General features: G+C 41.1%; 1 protein-coding gene across 1 annotated transcript in view; it reads left to right on the top strand.

The window, feature by feature from the left end:
- Nucleotides 1-20,778, top strand: part of LOC128613204 (formin-like) — a 67,411-nt gene that overhangs the window by 37,664 nt on the left and 8,969 nt on the right. The window contains 2 exon segments of the mRNA XM_053633845.1: nt 6,667-6,759; nt 13,931-13,982. Coding sequence (XP_053489820.1) covers nt 6,667-6,759; nt 13,931-13,982 — 145 coding nt within the window.

The raw sequence follows: 20,778 nt of genomic DNA, 5'->3' as shown, positions 1-20,778 counted from the left end.
AATCAATCCTGAACCAAACCAGTTCTCTCCTATACAGGTGCATGTCAAAAAATTACAATATCATGGAAAAGTTCATTTTGTTCAGTAATTTAATTCAAAAAGTGGAACTTTTATATATTCTAGAGTCATTACACATAAAGTGAAATATTTCAAGCCTTTTATTGTTTCAATCTTGATGATTATGGCTTACAGCTCATGGAAATCAACAATCCAGTATCTCAAAATATTAGAATAAAGAATTTATAATACAGAAATGTTGACCTGGGAAAAGCTCTAATCAGCTAATTAACTCAAAACACCTGCAAAGGTTTCCTGAGCCTTTAATCTCTCAGTCTGGTTCAGTACACACAATCACAATCATGGGGAAGATGAAAGTAAATGTTGCATTTCATTTAGAAAACAAGGTCCCAGAATCTGGAGGAAGAGTGGAGAGGTGCAGAATCCGAGCTGCCTGAAGTCCAGTGTGAAGTTTCCACAGTCAGTGATGATTTGAGGTGCCATGTCATCTGCTGGTCTTGGTCCACTGTGTTTTCTCAAGTCGAGAGTCAATGCAGCGTCTACCATGAGATTTTAGAGCACTTCATGCTTCCATCTGCTGACAATCTTTATGGAGATGCTGATTTCCTTTTCCAGCTGGACTTGGCACCTGCCCACAGTGCCAAAACTACTAGTAACTGGTTTACTGACCATGGTATTACTGTGCTTGATTGGCCAGCCAACTCGCCTGACCTGAACCCCATAGAGAATCTATGAGAGACACCAGACCCAACAATACAGATGAGCTGAAGGCTGCTATCAAAGCAACCTGGGCTTCCAGAGCACCTCAGAAGTGCCACAGGCTGATCGCCTCCATGCCACGCCACATTGATGCAGTAATTCATGTAAAAGGAGCCCCGACCAAGTATTGAGTGCATAAATTAACATACTTTTCAGAAGGTCGACATTTCACCTGTTTGTAAATTGGGCTCAACATTTCACTCATTAAATTCCTTCAGGAGTGGGTGGAATTGGTTATAATTCCTTCAGGGTGAAAATGTTTGGTCAGAATTCCTTCAGGAGTAGATGGCGTAATTGGTCAGAATTCCTTTGGGAGGGGGTAAGAAACCTATAGAATATTCTGCAAAAAAGAATGACCTGTTCCATACTGTATAATCTGTATAATATAATTACTAATATAACATTCAGATCAGTGTGTTAACCAGTGTTAACCAGCAGACAGAGGTGTCCTTAGATGCCTGTTAGTCAGTTTTGCACAGTGCTTAGTGGGCAGGAAATGCAACCACAGTAGAATAAAAAAACAATAATAGACTAGTGCAAAAGCTAAATAGCACATAAAAGCAACATATTCTAGCTTTACCAGTGAATACAATTTAACCAAATGGAATTGGGCCAAGAAAAGAAAGTTGTTGGTTGTTTTTTTTTTTTTTCCTAAACATTGGCACAATCAAGTTGAAAGACCTTTTTTTCATAAACAATCCACACAGTTACTACCAATATATAAACTTGGTCAATATGAAGGATGTATGACATAAGAATTTCCATAATTTCTTTACTTGGTATAACATTAAATTGAATGAGACAGAGAATTGAATGAAGACAGAGTTAGCTTCCAAGGTAAAAAACACTACCAAACACACATGCCATGCAACAAAGCACAAAGAGCGTCTCTTTCTGGCGCCCTGTTCACAAGTCTCCTCTGAACACATGGTGTGGTGACTGCGCCTGTTCCACTAACTCCAGTGAAAAGAGGCCCTCGCACTAAAGGCCTTGCCTGCTCATGACATTTAGGGCTGTTTAAAGCAGGAGCCTGCTGGCTGACTTGCTACAGTGATGGATGTTTTAACCTCACTTGGACCCTTCTCTGAAACACTAACCTCTCCCGAGTGCCAAACAAGCTCTCGCTATTTTCCTTCCATTCCGCATGTCGTCCTCGTTCAGTAGCATCACTCCTCTTCTGCTGTTTACTAATATTACGCAATAAGGGACAGAGCGGCTACTGTTCTGCTCTGAATATATGAGTTCGGCTCATGATTTCCAGTAGTTCAATCAATGCATAATATAGAAAGACTATATTCTGGAGTTCAAATTATTGAAAGCTGGATAAATGAAAAAAAAGTGTATGACTAATTTAGTGGTATCTGTTTCATGCAAAAGAAGTTACTGGGAGCTGTTCTTAACATCTCCTGAAACATAAAGATAGTGTCCCATGAATGGTACACTGGTAAGCACATCAATCAGTGACAAATACAACTTTTCCGTTTCTGTCCTGCTATAGTTTCACTGCAGTGAGGTAGAGATGGGCGTCACAAGTGACAAAGTCTTCCTGGTTATGTCACCATTTAATTAATCACTGTTTAATTAAACCTCATATATTTTATTTTAGAAATGTGTTTCAATTAATTTTTTTTTCCCCATTTTTCCTGCCACACTCTGTGTTTATGAGAATGGCTCCGGATCCCATCTCCATGACTCTGACCAGGATAAAGTGGTTAGTGAACATGAATGCGTTTTACTGAACATACTAAACTTAGTGTTACCAGTTCTGTCTGTGTAGGGCTATTAGAAATTTACATATATGTAAATACTTTAAACAGCTGGGTTGGATATTGGTTTATTTCACTTACGTTATTGCATTAGATTAAAAATCACATGGGTTGTAAACATTTTAATATATAGTAATAATAACAGTTAACTGTAGGCCTTGAGCTTGAGTTTAATAAGTTTGCTCCATATGTGGTAGAGGAAAGTCTGCCAGTGTCTGTGTTCTGTATAAGCTGAAGTCTGTGCCCAGTAGCGAAGTGATAATAGTTTGTTGGTACTTGTTAACAGTAGCTGCTCAGTTGCAGATTGTAGTGCTACACTTTTTGCGTATTGAGAAGCTTTCTCAAAGAAGAACATCTATAAAGAAGCTCTACAGAGAAGACGTTTAAGCAATACTCGCTATTCACATTTCCTTACTGCTTTAGCTCTATGCACTATATACATATAAAATTCATGGTAACCAATAAAACAAATATACTTCAACTTCACTACATGTACGTGTGCTTATGTAGCTGCTGCACAAGCAGCATTGTTCACGTAGTCATCTTCGTACCTTATGTATAGCCAGAGGATTAAAAGCTGTATCCACTAGGGAGCAGAGTAGGGCTGAAAGATCCCTGGCTGGCATTGGATTATCTTCCTTGACTTCTACTTCTTGTTTTGCATTTCAACAATGAACACACAGACAGTGGAGGAGGCTACTATGTTGTTTCCCATGGAACGATGGAATAGCCTAGACAATACGCTAGGCATTTTATCAATTTCGTCATTAATACAGAGAGTAATTTTCTCTCATTCTGGTTCCGACATGATATTGCCTCATTATGTTTGTATTGCACCATGCAGACAGATAGCGTTTCTAACGACATGCAAAGTGACACTCAAAATGACCACAGGAGTTGTGCAGCAGCCATCCTGTGTATGTATGCACATAGTTAAAATCAAGTGTAATCTAGGTTTTAAATGAAAGCTTTGTTATACTCAAGGGGGGGGGGGCGCAGCACAGTTGTGCAGCAGGTAGCATTGTTGCCTTACAGCTCCACGGCCCCTGGTTTGATCTTGAATTGTTCTCCATGTGGGATTCCTCCGGGTTTTCCGATTTCCTCCCACCTCCCAAAAACCTGCCTGTCGGTAGATTGACTCTAAATTAATGCTAGATGGGAATGAGCAATAGACTAGTGTCCCATTTAGGGTATATTCCAGTCTCACGCCCAGTGTTCCCACAAATGGATCCAACATGACCCTGACCAGGATAAAAATCTCCTGGTAGACACTGCATTGGCTGGACCACACTGAGTAAACAGGACCTTGTTTCACAGAGAGTCAGAGGTTCCACAGTGTGACTCATCTGAGAAGTTGTGGTACCTGAATATTTTTGCAGTGTTGAGGCCAAACAAAAATAAAAGAAGTCTAGTTAAGAAGGCAATTAGAACCTGCAAATATGATCCAGGATCTGAACAATTTATAGTGAAATGTATTCCAGATATTAAACATTAAACACTTTCCACATTAAACTGTTCAGATCCTGCATCATATTCTCCACCTCAGGCTCTTACCCCATGTTAACACTAGCAGCAGCTTCTTCACAGCAGTGCTTGTTAGGTTCATGTTGAGTTGCAAAGCTTATTTAACAGTGCAGTTCTTGCAGAGTTAAAGTATTTACAGCCTTTGATAATGACTAGCAGGTGAAATAAATTTGGAAAGGGTCTCTGCACTTTTTTATATTATAACCGAAGAAGGCTTGTTTTGAAGAACTAAAGAAATGAAGTTGCCAATGAGGGTGCCAAGTTTCTTTCTTTTTTTTTCACTCTTTGTGGGCGTGTGTAAATCCAGTTGTTTGGCTGGACAACAAAGCCAGGCGTTGGCACAAACAACACAAACATGTCTCGCAGACTCAGAATGGGACAAACCCAATCCATTCACTAAGTCTGGATTAATTTTGATGATCTAAGATGATGTCAGTTTGTCTGTATAATTGTTCCCATTACACTGTAATAGAAATTTTTTAAAGTGCTATTTTAATCATGATAAGGTTGATGGACTTGGGTTAGGGGTTAGCATATCTGCCTCGCACCTCCAGGGTTGGGGGTTCAATTCTCACCTCCTCCCTGTGTGTGCAGAGTTTGCATGTTCTCCCCGTGCTCTGGGGTTTTCCTCCGTCTACTTCGGTTTTCTCCCTCAGTCCATAGACTTGTTGTGGGCTGATCTCTAAATTGTCTGTGGTGTGTGCGATTGTGCCCTGCGATGGGTTGGCACCCTGTCTACCCCTGGCTGGTGCCTGGAGTCCTCGGGGATAGGCTCCAATTTCCCACAAACCTGTGTAGGATAAGCGGCACAGAAAATGGATGGAAAATGGATATGTGTGTGTGGTGTATTATACTGTATATTATTGTATATGGGCAAACCAGTTCTGACCAATTAATATTTATATTTTATTACAGCTGAAATGCAAACATAGGGTGAAATATAGCACTGAATGCAGGGCATCATTTTCCACAAAAACTAAAACATGTGGGATAAAGCAAATAGATGATATGTATGGGCTGAAAAACTGACTAAACTCCAAAAAAGCTCAGTAATTACATGATGAGTTAAATCAGGTGTCTTTGAACAGGGAAAACACAAAACAGGCAAGGCATCTGTGCCTGAGATTAATAAACGTTTCCATAAGAACAACAGACTTGTGTCATTGTTGCATGCTAAAAGTGTTAATGAAAATAAAATGTTTACTTTTAAGTTGTGCTGCTATAAAATCTTGTTGAATATATGAAAGGCAGTGATTTTGATTACAGGAGACTGATTGGGTAATGAAAAGCATTGTTTCTTTGGTTACATTCTGAACTGGTCCCAATTTTGACTAAAAAAAGGTTTTAATAGCCATCTGTTTGGATGTTTCCGTGTACATACACACTCGTTTCTCCTCATGTGTTTTCTTGCTTTAAGTGTTGGTAACGAGACACACAATCTCACATGTCTTTCATTAATCTCTGACCAGTTTGTATACCCATCTAGCTGTGGTGAAACAAGCTGTCAGGACGTCCCCAGTGACTTCTCAATTTAGTAAAGTTTATGTATAGCGCAAACAAAGATTGCTATTGACCAAATTCTACATCATCACATTAATTGAAGTAGAGTATTATTTATATATGAAACATGCGGCTTTGTCTTCAAATTGTACAGATGTGTTATTAGTTTGAACACAATAAATCAAGGTTATATGTGTGAAAACCTGTCAGATGTCTCTGTGAAACAGTCAAAATTGTGTTTTGAACAGAAGTTCGTTTTTTTTTTTTTTTAACTAGTTATATACTTTGACATCTTTAAGAAAACCTAAAGATGTTTTACCAAAACTATGTGGAAATGTTTTTTATTTAGATTATATGTTGGATAGTTACATGCCATAGAAACATGCACATGAACCTGGTCAGCTTTTAAAATGTCCACAATGCTCCTTTGCCGTTACATCGTCAGCAAAATGGAGAAAAGCGCTCACACACTGTACAAACGACAGCAGGCAATGTTTGAAATGTTTGTATGACCTAAAAAATGATATTATTAACAATAAAATTAGTCAACAGATTATTTCCACAATGATGCTGGCGTGAGCAGTTGAGTGTAGAGGCAACGATAAGACTCATCTTTAAAAGTGACATTTACCTCGGGTGATGAGACAGGGACTGATGTAGATGATGCTGATAATCAAAGTGATAATCAGTATTTCCTACTGTAAACTTAATTTTTTACGTTTAGTAATAATGTTAAAATTAGTGATAATGTTTTTCCATATATAGTACCAATTATGTGTATTGGTTTGAGATATATGCAAAAGAGAAACATTCTTCAGGAAAACATGTAATATTCAAAATTATATATAGTAGAATGTCAAAATTTGACCATGTGAAGGGCTTTTGCCACGTGTACTGTATATAATTTACATTATGTTATGTTATGTTATGTTATGTATGATGCTTCTTGGACTATTTTAAATATGTGCCAATTTTTCACTAAATCACTCTAAGCCACATTATCACATACTGTTTTATACTTTCTCACTTCTCTAACACAGACATATTTTGTTGTCAAATATTTAAATGCCTTCCTGTTTTTCTCTGTTCTGTCCTGCAGCCTGTGAAAAGGATGTACAAAATGTGTGTGCCAACTCTTCAGACGAACATCTCCAACCATTCAAAGACAAAATGGATACTTTTCTCACCACTGGTAAGTGAACAGCACAGTGGAGCAGAACTATTGCTGTGATAGGTTGGACAGGTCTGATGTGGTTTGCCTCATGTTTGTCACAGCTTGTAGCCAAAGGGCACTAATTAACATTTTGTGTGTGTGTATGTGTGTGTGTGTGTGTGTGTATCCCAGACCTTAAAGTTGTTTGTGGTTTCTTGTGTGATCCCCAGTGGGATAGCCTGTAAACTGGCTGTTTTGTGACTCTAGGAAAATTGGTATTCTTTCTCTCATTATTTAAAAAAGGTGACATTTTTCACACTGCCCCCAAATAATGACCCTTTAACAGCTGTTCACAATCTTTATTTCATTGTATGTTTGGATTAAACAACATACAACAATTCAGTTATAGATTGAAACTGAATATCTCCCCCAGTTCTGTTTCTTTCTAACCTCTAAACCTCATTCAGTCAGTCAGTCAAAATCATTTAACATAGCATGTCAACCAAAATGGCAAATATTGTTCATAGTGAGCAAAAGAGACTGCTACAATTTTGAGTGTCTTCTCTGTCCAATCCCAAGTACTGGACCAAGTTAAACATAATATACCCTTTTTGCCATTGCCTCTATATTGCATCTGAGACTTGACATTACCCTTCATTGAGAAGCCATCCACAGGGCTGCGGAATGCTAGCCAGTTTCACTGAGCGCCAACCTGAGGCCTTAACCCAGCTGAATAGGGATCGGGTTGCCCTAAACTAGCCGTATGTACTCAGTGGTGCTATAAAGCTGGCAGGACATCTCCGAGTGGGCTCTCGTAAAGCCTGGCCTGCCTCAGCAGGGACAATTTCAGTGGACCACCATGGTTGGAGACATTTCTGTGTCTTCCATTGTCTTAGTCCAGAGGCCACATGCTAGTTTGCAGAATAGATGTTTATTTGAATGCAAAGACAACTATAAACTCCTATACACTTAGTAAAATAAAATCCACAGTTTAAGCATATAGTATGAAGACCACAAAAGTAATGCAAAAGTAATCCATTCAAAAGTAATTCAGAGCTAAGCAAATGGCAAAAGGAAAACAAAATCTATCAGTTTTACAAAATAAATAGTTACATTAATCATTAACCGTTATATAAGATGCAAGTTAAATCCAATATTCTTGATGTCGGTATTATTTCACTTCATGAAATAAAACTAAATTTCACTTTCATCTGAGACATCCATGAGAATTGCCAAAGCTGTCGCATTTTGGAAAACAAAACATTTTACCTTCCAACTTTACAACTCCTTCTATCCAATATAATATAATGTAACATGTGAGGGCTAAAACTCTGCCCATGTTTTACATTTTATCCTACATTCTTTTGAATGTCCATGGAATAAAATTAAATATTAGATTCCATGAGTGTACCTTCTGCCATCATTTACACATTTGAATGAACATGTAATACGAAGCAGTGTGATAACATGAAATTAAAAATGACCTTAAATGGCCATGGGCATTGTTTTAACTCAGGACAGCTGTCATTTGCTGCTATTGTCAAGCAACTGTTTGACACTGTACAAAAACAGTGCTTCACCTTCACACGTTCTCTGAGAGTAGGCCAATGGTTGAGAGGCAGGAATTTGCCCAATAGTTGCTACAAACCATTTATAATGGACCAATTGGTGTGCGAGAAGGTGGGAATTACAGAGAGGTGTTAAAGCAGTGCAAAAAAGTTCTCTCTATAAACAGAATTCCTTTGGATTTACTCCTGTTTTTGCTTTTGAAGCAGTAGGAGCTTAACAATGACATTGTCCTTCTCATGAGCTAATTCAGTGGCTCCACTCCACAAAACAAATGGAGATTAAGGTATTAGAAAGAGTGAGAGAGTTGTTTGTAAGTCAGAGCTCTTTTACGGTGGAAAGGAAGAAGCAGTTTTGTTTGATTCTGCTTCAGTGGTTCAGTAATTCAGGATAGCTTCTTTGCGGGATTATGGGTTTGAGGGGTTTGGCACAGTTTTCCATGGGCCAGGTGGAACAGGCTGGAAGAAGCTAAAGTGCTGTTTGTCTTTAGTGTGTTACAACTATAAGTCCCTACTTTTTGACTCTCCAGTTTGTTTTGAAGAGATGTGCTGTCTCTTACATTCATTAGTGAGAGCTAATGCAAAAAAAAAAAAAAAAAAACAGAAATGAAATCTTGCCTTATGTTCTTCACAGTACTCTGTGTCTGTACCTGTGCTATTTTCTCACACTGTTTAAATGTGTGTGCCCATGTGTGTATACATAGCAGTACTCCATAATTCATACATGAATGCTTTATGGTGAGGTCTCAATGACAGGGGCTCTCACAGCAGGAGGCGCAGGTGAACTCGAACGGCCTGCGTGCAAGCTCTTAAACCTGCCTGTGATCTGAGCAGCTTTAATATCTTCCAAACTCATTCATCCATTTTGCTATAATCCATTTACCTTCTCCCCCCTCCTGGCTCCATGACCTCCCGCCCCTTTTGTCCACTTTAACAGACCTCCCCTGCCGCTACCTCCATAGGAGAGCCCATGCTTCAGTCATTTACTTAGTCAATTAGTTATTCTAGTGTAATCTGCTTACCTTGTGCCTCACTCCCACAATGCTCCACATCTCAGATTAATTTTTCACTTTTATTCATTCATTAAAGTTTGTACTTGAACCTAGAACTTATAAAGGATCACATGACACACATAAAAAAGATTAAGCTTGAATTTGTGTTTATAATTACAGAGAGTTCTGATGTTTATGTTTTGACAAGATAATCAGACCTATGTGTCATGCATACATGAAAAATAAGGCTTGCCAAGCAGGGTGTTTTACCCACACACTAAACGTTTTTGATTTCACTGTTCATAGCTTCAATTAGTGTGGGACTGAATGCTGTATATATGCTTTATATATTTTATATATATACTTTTTTAAAAATTTATTTTATCCTAAATGGTGCTGTTCTATTAGTAACACTTAATTTTACAGTACATACCTTGTTGGATATACAAGTACATAATAACTACTGTAAAAAAATGATTAGGTATATACGGGAATGACTACAGAGCAATAATTACTCAGATAATAATACTTAATATATCAATATTATCTTATTACATAAGAAATTTTGAGAAATTATTGCATGGTTCCACTGTGGTGGTGCAACTGCATGGCAGTTTTCACATAAGTTGCTGTGTACTACATGAAATCCAACATGCACAAGAAGTTATTTATAATAACCACAGAATTACTTACTAAATACAAAGTACTTACTATACTGTAAAATAAAGCACAACCATTCCATATGTAAAGTTAAATGCAAAGCTCATCAGAAGATCAGCTAATGAAATGCCCATACCATATATAAGGAGGGGAAATTAGTATATTATTTAATATACTTCCAGGGCATATATCCACTTCAAATTGACACACATAATGTCTTTTGACTTTTACTTTAAAACATGAACAAAAATGAATGTATTGATAAGCATAAACAAATATATGTTTAATCCATAAAGATTACATAAAAAAATAAGGCTGGCTGTGCATCTGCAAAAAAGAAAAGTTATATAAGCAAATTATAAAAGAAGTCATAAAAGATCTTTACATTGGTTTCACACAATAAGACTTCACACAATAAGTAGCAATCATGGTGAAGGTGAAGGTGAAGGAGGTTCCTAAAGTTCTCAGGGACAACATTATTTAACACTCAGGTGGAAAAAGCTACAGAGCCATAAGAAAATGCATGGGTAAAAGCATTTAGACAAATCAGCAACAAAAGAAGAAACAAAAATAGAACTCTGGAAATAATCTTGGATTATTAAGTTTGGAGAAAAAAGGGTTTACAAAATCAAATATATATATATATATATATATATATATATATATATATATATATATATATATATCGTGGAAAAGTAAATTTTCTTCCCATAATTTAATTCATTAAGTGGAACTTTCATATATTCTAGATTCATTACACATAAAGTGAAATATTTCAAGCCTATTTTGTTTTAATCTTGATGATTACGGCTTACAGAAAATCCAGTATTTCAAGATATAAATAATTTATAATACAGAAATTATTCATGCACTCAATAGTTGGTCGAGGCTCCTTTTGCACGAATTACTGCATCAGTGCGGCGAGGCATGGAGGCAATCAGCCTGTGACACTGCTGAGGTGTTTTGGAAGCCCAGGATGCTTTAATAGCAGCCTTCAGCTCATCTGTATTGTTGGGTCTGGTGTCTCTCATAGATTCTCTATGGGGTTCAGGTCAGGCGAGTTGGTTGGCCAATCAAAGACAGTAATACCATGGTCAGCAAACCAGTTACTAGTAGTTTTGGGCAGGTGACAAGTCCTGCTGGAAAAGGAAATCAGCATCTCCATAAAGCTTGTCAGCAGATGGAAACATGAAGTGCTCTAAAATCTCCTGGTAGACGCTGCATTGACTCTCGACTTGAGAAAACACAGTGGACCAACACCAGCAGATGACAAGGCACCCCAAATCATCACTGACTGTGGAAATTTCACACTGGACGTCAAGCAACTTGGAATCTGTGCCTCTCCATTCTTCCTCCAGACTCTGGGACCTTGATTTCTAAATGAAATGAAAAATTTACTTTCATCTGAAAAGAGGACCTTGGACCACTGAGCAAGTGTTTTTAGTACAAATGTGTTTTGAGTTAATTAGCTGATTAGAGCTCTTCTCAGGTAGACATTGCTGTATTATAAATTTTTTATTCTAATATATTGATATACTGGATTTTTCCAGTATCTCATTTCCATGAACTATAAGCCATAATCATCAAAATTAAAGCAAAAAAGGCTTGAAATATTAAACTTTGTGTAATGAATCTAGAATATATGAAAGTTCCACTTTTTGAATTAAATCAAGAAAAAAATGTACTTTTCCACGATATAAATTTTTTTTTTAGATGCACCTGTATACTGTAAGTATATTAAATAACCAAAAAAAAGTGTCCGAATTTTTTTTTCTCCTCACTGACCATACAGATAGATGATAAATTAAAGGAAAAACAACCTAAAATTCCTTAGTAAGGTGTTGTGCCAAAGCAAACTTCCAGATCACCTATTTGTGGATGCAAGCATTTTCATCCTGGAAGAGACCACCTCCATCAGGATAGAAATTTTTCATCATAGGATAAAGGTAATGAGTTAGAAAATCCCCCAATGTAAGTATAATTTTAGTCGAGTACATGTGTTACACGTCAAACCTAGTTAGAAGACTTCACAATTACCACTGAATTTCGAGACTATGGTTACAGAAGGTGTGGGGCAAGTCGTGCTTTCGAAGGAGTGAGTGGAGCTTTTAAAGCCTTAATTTATTGTAGCTCTCAGCATGCGAGTCCCATAACTTTCTAGTTAGCTACTACTGGTTTCATGTTTACAGAGGGAGCTCTAGGGGGAAAAAAAATTCACACATCCTTTCCCTCTCTCCACTCTCACGCCGCTCTTATGAGTGGTGCTGCCACCTCCATACACACACACGCACACACGCGCACACATCGAGGGAAAGAGAGGGACCTCCGGCGCCAGTCCACCCCTGCTGAGACCAACGCCATTGGTCATGGGCCGTCCCTTTTTTGCCCATTATCCCACCACAGTGCCCCTCTCCTGTCATTTGGCTCACCTCTGATAATCAGCCACACACACATACGCACATATACACAAATGCTAAGAATGGAACGGGGTGTTTTGTAGCACACACTCAACTACCCCCACTCTTTACCCCCAACCTCCTCAGCTAAGACCCCAAAAACCTTCCTTTGAACAATTTTTGGAGACTTCCCCCTCTTAAATCTTTTCGAGTGGGAAAGGCCCCCCCATCAAAGTTTTTTTTTTTTTTTTTTTTAAAAAGGATGAATCAGAAAAAATGCAATAAATCTGAGATCACAGGCTCTCTCTGGCCCTAGATAAATTCTTGCACCTCAGCCTGGCCCACCGTACACATCTGCCTTGCATTTAGACACTTTTACATGGCCGGCTCCACAACAGCCTCCAGTTCTCAAGCTTTACTCCTTGCTCCTGCTACACACCCACCCGCACACACACACACACACACACATATATATATATATATATATATATATATATATATATATATATATATATATATGTGTGTGTGTGTGTGTGTGTGTGTGTGTGTGTGTGTATGTGTATGTATATATATATATATATATATATATATATATATATATATATATATATGCAGCAAAGAACCTGTCAAACCATACTTCACTGATATACACAGGCTACAAATTAAATTTACAGCTTCAATTCTTTTAGGCTAAAACTGGTAACAATGAAGGTAAATAAATCAGGACAATAAATATGCAAAATAATAAATCTATGTATAATATAAAATTATTATTGATGTATTCATTTTTAAAATGCACTCATGTGGACAAGCTGGCGACTTAGCTGAAACTGTTGGTTGTGAATCTGAGAATGTAGCACACTGCAAAAAATGATGCTTGTAGCTTTATTATGAATGGTGGATGCAGTATCTACAGAAGCATTTGGGAGGTTTTTCCACCACGTTCCACTCCAGTAGCATCTGAAAAGGAGTCTGGATCGGCCTCTTTAAGCTGGCATGCCACTGATCTGACTCTAATCTAGCTATGTAGGATTGAATACTGACATGCAACCCGCAGCTCCGAATGCATTCCCCAGTGCAGGGACTTTAGAAGGAATTCCTTCAGAAGCAGGCGACAGTAGGCTTCAAAAACATGTGTCTCCCACAGACCTCTACACTTCATGCAAAGTGATAGCATGTTAACAGTCCATTAAAGAAAAGAAATCTTAAAAAAAAAATTAAAAAGGAATAAGAAAATCTTTTCCCAGTGTAGTCTTGTGCATTTGACTGTTGATTGAATTGGCTTCATCTAGTCTGAAACACAGTACATTTAGCCTGCGTTCTTTACCATCTGCCTGAATCTCCTTGTGTCTGTGTCACTGTTTTTTCCACTGCTGACTAGTCGATGACATTAGTCTGGGTAACCCCTACAATCTTGTCGCACCATTTCTACTGTACCAAAATTGTTTTCGAATTTCTGCTATTTATCTAGAATCTTATCCACAAGTTTACAACTCAGTAAAACATTAAACAGATGTATTTTTTTACATGCATAACATCAATATTATTCTGGCACCTTGATGCATTGAGTATTGAGTGTTTGTCTGTTCTTCTGCAGCAAAAGCAAAGTATGCGTCTGAAGACGACAGCCTCAACGCTGCCCAGAAAAGGTAGGAGATCCATTAGTTATTACGAGAGCCTTGTGTTTACAGTATTTGTTCTAAGTTTGGATGAGAAACTGTGCATTGCTATGCCTGGAAGTGTATGACATCCAATGGGGAGCACAGCCAAGTGAGATTTATGAGAGATGTCAGCCAGGCATCGCTGGCTATTCTACATGTTAGGAACAGATAAGCAAAGACATTGGATCAGCATTGGATAATAGTAATGCAGCACATTTGTACAGTTGTCTGCAGAAGTTAGCACTAGGTGATAAGGAATCAGGTGAGTGTGCATGTGTGTGTGTGTGCATGTGTGTGTGCGTGAGAGAGAGAGAGAGAGAATGCTTAGTTGCCAGGTAATGTTATGGTTTACACAGGACTTTCTTCCCCTAAAATCAGAGGAAACTCTAGAAAGGTTAAAAAGTATCTCTGAACACACACACATACATTAACCCTAACCTTAAGTTCAGTGAACAAAAAGAAATCCTTTGGTTGTTTTAGGTTGTCTTTTTTTAATGAAAGCTTTTGGTTCAGGGGGATCAGCCAAAGGTTTGAAAGGTTCTATCCTTTTTGGGACATTCCCCCCATTTCCCCCAACACACACACACACACACACACACACACACACACAGAGGTGGGCTACTTCTGTTTTGTCATATAGTCTTATCACTTGCATTAGTGACTCCCATGCAACTGGTTTTGGTGATTTATGCAGAAACATTAAACTCGACTCGCACATGCCAGACTGCAGAAAGTATATCTGGAATTTTTCATGGATGGAAAATAACTCTAAATGACAAACAAAGCGAATTGATTTTCCCTTGTTTACATAGACACAATGGACCATAGAAACAAGGCGGAATTAATCCATCAATCCATTTTGGCATGCCAAAAAAGGTATGTCTCTGATCGTCAGCAAATTATTTAGCCCAAAACATTGAGCATGGCTTTTCCTCAGGATCTCCTCATTAGCCTTAGCTTACTGCAATAACACAGCAGAGGTTAACCTCCCCTCCATGAGTCTCCTCTCATCTAGGTGTTGAATTGACTAATGTTGATCAAAAGGCCCTAGCAGCTAAAAAAGCTTTTAATTCACCATTAATTTTGCCCTTGAACGAGACCAAAGAATTGGCCATTCCAAGGTGGAGTGAGTGGTACACCCCAATTTCCCATGAACACACCTCATTAATGTGACATGCTGGTGATGGATATGCCTACACACTCAAACTCCGGGAGCTGGGTGGGCGTCCATACCAAAGGGGAATCTACCTTTTCAAAGTTACATTGTGTGGCCTGGCCTGCGATTTCTTGGTGAAACTGTAGCGTTGATCAGTAATTTTGCACTGCCAAATATTTTCAGCATGGATAATAATAAATTGGCAAGAGCCAATTGCCAAAAACATATTTGCATAATTCTAACTGGCCTTTGCTTAATTAAAACATTGACGTAAAACACAAGACATATGACTGAAAATACGTTTCCTTACCATTATTTGTTTTTTGTGTCATTTCATATATTTATACCACAGCACTGTTCTTTATTATAGGTTCCTTAATCTAATTTGTTAGAAAGTATTGACTCATTTTCTGTAACAGCAGATCTGACAGTTGTGTCAGCTGTAATTCAAATTAATGTGCTCATTCTAATTTCATTCATTATTTCTGTAGTAACACCTCATTCACATGGACTTGTATGGTGGATACGTCACATACAACTAGGGGTGTAATGATACACTCTGGTCACGCTTCGATTCGATTCACGATACCGGCTTCACGATTCGATTCAATCAGATTCGATACTCAGAATATTATGAACAAAAATGTAATGAAGAAAAATCATGACTGAAAGACACAATCTTTATTTCTGAATCAAAAACAGTGCAAACCAATGTGATTTTTAACTAAATTAAATTAACTAACTAAACTAATTAAACTAACTAACTTTTAACTAAGTATTAAATTAACTAAATAAAAAATTGCTATGAAAAGAGGTTTAATATTGAAAACAAATATTTACATTTGGCCAGGGTTGACTTCCTGCTGACATACAGGACCGGGTGCTCTTCACCATCAAAGGTCTGAGACAGGATGGCCCCTAGTCCTGTCTCAGAGGTGTCTGTGTGAACGGTGAAAGGCAGCGAGAAGTCAGGGTTCCGGAGGACCGGGGAGCTGGTGAGGGTCTGGAATGCCTACTCTGCTTCCTTGGTCCAACACACCCGGTCCGGTTGGCCCTTCTTAGTGAGATCTGAGAGGGGGGAAGCTAAAGAGGAGAAGTTAGGGATAAAGAGATGATAGTATCCCACCAACCCCAAAAAATGCGTACCTGTTTTTTGGATATGGGCCTGGAGTAGTCCCTCACCTAGTTTCTTCTCTTGGAGCCTTATTAGCCCCCAGCCATTGCGGCATCCCAGGTACTGAGCCTCCGTCAGTCCCAGGTAACACTTCTTTGGGTTGGCGGTTAGTCCAGCTTTCCAGAGGCTCTTGAGGACTCCCCTGAGGTGATAGAGGTGGTCGGCCAAGGTGGATGAACTGAGTGGCCACGAACTAGTGGTGGGGCCACAGGATCATATCCATCAAGCGCTGGAATGTTGCTGCCACTCTGTGAAGGCCAAACGGGAGAACCCGGTACTGCCAGTGGCCACTGTTGGTGCTGAAGGCCATTTTGGGTTTTGCGTCTGGTGTTAAGGTGACCTGCCTATAGCCCTTTGTTAGATCCAAGCGCTGATGAACCGGGCTCTCCCCAGCCACTCGATCAGATCATCAACTCGGGGAAGGGGGTTGCTGTCAAACTCCGATACCTGGTTGAGCCTCGGGTAGTCATTGCACAGGCGGGCGCTGCCATTGGGCTTCAGAACCATCACAATGGGGCTGGACCAGGAACTGGTGGACTGTTTGATGATTCTGCCCCACAACATCCGGCTGACTTCCTCCTCAATAGCTTATGGTGAGCCTCCGGGACATGGTATGGCCGCTGTCTGACCACTACGCCTGGTAGTGTCTTGGTGTTGAGCTGTACCAGATGGGTCAGGCTGGGGTGGCTGAAAAGATGTTGGCGAATTGATCTACCAGCTCCGTCATCTATTGCTGCCTCATGGGGGTGAGGTTCTCTCCTCGGTGGACCAAGGTATGCTTGTCGGGTTCTGAGGGGACAGCATCAGCGCCGGCTGGACCCATTTCTTTAGCAGGTTGACATATTATAATTGGGTGTCTGGACGATTACCGGGCTGCTGCAGGTGGTAGTTCACTAGGCCTTCCCTCTCGAGGATGGTGTAAGGCCCCTGCCAACAGGCGAGGAACTTGCAGAAGGCATTTTGGAGCAGGAGAAGCACCTGGTTACTGGGTTGGACTTCCCCGGGCTGGGCTGGTCGATTGTAGACCCTCTGTTGCTCTCTTTGGGTGGCCTCCAGGTGCTCCTGGATGATAAGGGTGACCTGGTCAATCCACTCCTTCATTTCCTGTATATAGTCAACCAGGGACCGGAACAGAGAGAGCTGTTCCTCCCATGCTTTGTGGGCCACATGTAGTAATCCGCAGGGTCGTCATCTGAAGAGGAGTTCAAAGGCGGTGAACACTGCAGAAGCTTGGGGCATCTTCCGGACAGCGAAGCGGAAGATAGGGGAGGAGGAGGCCCCGGTTTTGGCCATCCTCTTCTATCACCCATCGGAGCATCTATAGACAGAGGTCCATAGATGTTTCATCTGCAACAGCCGACACAGATCACCCAGTAACTTAGACATGAAAGGTGTACCTTGGTCCATTAAGATGTCTTTGGGGATCCCCATGCGGCTGAACAGGAGCACCAGCTCTCTGGCGATGTTCTGGGAGGTGGCCTTTCACAGGGGGATTGTCTCGGGATAACCGGTGACGTAGTCAAGGATCACGAGGATGTATTCATGGCCCCGAGCAGACTTTGGGAGTGGCTCTACCAGATCCATGCCCACCCTCTTGAAGGGGACGCCAATAATGGTGGTCATTGGGGTGCTATCTATTGGCACTGGGGGCACTGCTGGTAGAAGGCCCACGTGTTGGCATCCATGCCGGAACCGATCCCGCAGCTTGGCCAGGGTGTTGTGGGCCCCGACGTTGCTGCAGAGCGGGTGACTGTGGGCCATATGCATCAGGGCCTGCATCCTGGAGCGGGATTCAAGCAGTAGATTGCAAAGCTGGCCCCAGCAGATCATCCGGTGGTACAGGAGGCTGTTGGCCACCAGGAAGCACTTGGCAGGGAGGTGCTGCTCTGGCTGCTGATCCATGCCGTCGAACAGACACACCTGGCCCCAGCAGTGCCTCAGTCGGGCATCCTCCTTCTGTTCGTTCCCAAAGTTTCCCTCCTGTGAGACTTGGTGAAACACAGAGGAGACTGGGTTAGGTTAGAGTGTCTCATCCTGCAGCATCCCCTTCTTACTGGACTATGCAGGCTGGCTGGACCCCGTCCTTGACTGCTGGCCTCTTCTGGCGGCGACAGCGGTTGCGGAGTCAATGTGGGGCGGGGCCTTGGGAGAGGCCCAGTGGAAGGTCCTTGCATTTAACCCTTGCTGATGTACAGAATGGCGAGGGCACATTTGAGGGCTGCCACCATCTCCCTTAATTCTCGGTTCATGGGAAAAACGCTGGCCTTGATTTGGTCAAGTTGGAGCCACCATCGGGCTATTCGCAGCAGAGCATCCATTTGGGCCCGAGGTGTGTCTCCTGGCCGGTATGATCAGTGGTGGAACCCTGCGTGCATGGGGGAAAGGTCACAGTGGCTCAGAATTTCCGCTTTCAGTATCGTGTAGTCGGCGGCTTGGTCAGGTGGGAGGGCGCAGTAGGCCCACTGGGCCTCCCTGACAGGAAAGGGATAAGGATGTCTGCCCAGCACTCTTCTTCACATTGTTTGTGCTGGATAATATGCTTGAAAGTTAGGAGGAAGGCCTCAACATCATCCTTGTGGGTGAGCAGGGTAAGGATCCGTTGGACCTCTTGGCAGGGGTCAGGGAGAGGGACGAAGGCAGCGGCTGTGCTGGGTTGCCTCCGGAGGTCCAGTAGTTCTTCGGTCACCGCTCGTAGGCTCTGGCTTAGCTCTTGGGTCACCACCTGCTGCAGGAGGTTTGTTTCCAGCAGATGCTGTAAGGTGGGGTTCATGCTGCCAGTCTGTAATGTATTATTAGTATAGTATTATTAGATTTTTTTTCTGGTGTACGCTACCCGCATTCTCCACCAGTGTGAGGCGTCTAGGCACGGACAGGCGGAACACAGACACTGGGTGGCCGAGATGTTGCCAAAACAGTGCTAGTTTATATATAGTGAGGAGCGGGAGTGTGGGTGCAAGGGAGAGGAGGGAGAGCAGGGGAAATGCTGTCTTGCGAGTGTGCGGTGCGAAGACGGGGCTGAAGATGCCGCAAGAAGAGACCCAGTAGCCGTTGAGGAGGCCGAGGACCATCGGGAGAGGCTTAGGAGTTTTTTCTCTGCTGTTCACGTTGTCGCCTTCCACGTCAGCGTCTAGATTCAATCCAATCGAGGTGCTTAAATGGGGCTGTCCCTTCAGCACCTCTCCGGCAGTTGCGCAAGGAGCGCGCTTCTTTGTGTGTGTGGACGGCCGGTCCGCCGTCACAATACTTACAGTTTGTTTTGATTTGATTTATAGTGGAACTATTAACAAAAGACATGATCACAAAGAAGGCTTACCGAAGTCCAGGGCTCGATAAAAAGCAGCAGGGGTAATAGTGGCAAGGAAAAACTCCCTGAGATATACACATATATACACACACATCCACTTTAATAGGAACACTTGTACACCTGCTCATTTATGCAGTTATACAATCAGCCAATCATGTGGCAGCAGCACAGTGCATATAAAATCATGCAGATACAGGTCAAGAGCTTCAGTTAATGTTCACAAAATGTGATCTTTGTGACTGTTGTGTGTGAAATTCCCAGGACATCAGCAAACTTAAACTAGCCAATCTGGTACCAACAACCATTCCACGGTCAGAGACACAGAGATCACACTTTTTCTTCATTCTGATATTTGATGTGAACATTACCCGAAGCTTTTGACCTGTATCTGCACTGCTGCCACATGATTGGCTGATCAGATATCTCCATGAATGTGCAGGTGTATAGGTGTTCCAAATAAAGTTCTCAGTGAATGTACATTAAAGTTATTTGGGAAAAAGCTGCAGGAAATCCGACCTAACCATTTTCATTCACGTTGTGTGGCCATGTGTGGAAAGTGGACAGTGAGTATAATATATATCCATCCATATTCTATACCGCTTATCCTTCAGGGTTGCGGGGAACCTGGAGCCTATCACATACACATTCACACATCCATTCATACACTACGGACAATTTGGACATGCCAATCAGCCTAGCATGCATGTCTTTTGACTGGGGGATGAAACCGGAGTATTGTGTTGTCCAAAGAAATGCTGATTGACATTTCCAATGTGTGAATTTCCAGTGTGTGAATGGATGTGTGAATGTGTGTGTGATTGTGCCCTGTGATGGGTTGGCACCCCATCAAGGGTGTCTCCAGCCTTACGCCCCGAGTTCCCTGGGATAGGCTTCAGGCTCCCTCCGACCCTTTGTAGGATAAGTGGTATAGAAAATGGATGGATGGATGGATGGAAAAATAACTGAAGGAAAGATTCACCCAAGTGTATATATGGGTGGAAATAAAAGCAGTTGAATGTGAGGGGACGTTTCTTTTCTTGCTGAGTATACAGTGGGGGAAATAAGTATTTAATGCGTCAACATTTTTTTCAGTAAATATATTTCCACTGAGGTTATTCACATGAAATTTTCATCAGACATCAGTATTAAC

This window comes from Ictalurus furcatus, chromosome 9 (assembly GCF_023375685.1).
Source record: "Ictalurus furcatus strain D&B chromosome 9, Billie_1.0, whole genome shotgun sequence".
Classification (NCBI taxonomy): domain Eukaryota; kingdom Metazoa; phylum Chordata; class Actinopteri; order Siluriformes; family Ictaluridae; genus Ictalurus; species Ictalurus furcatus.
The sequence above is the reverse complement of the archived record's forward strand: the minus strand, read 5'-3'. Positions and strand labels throughout refer to the sequence as shown.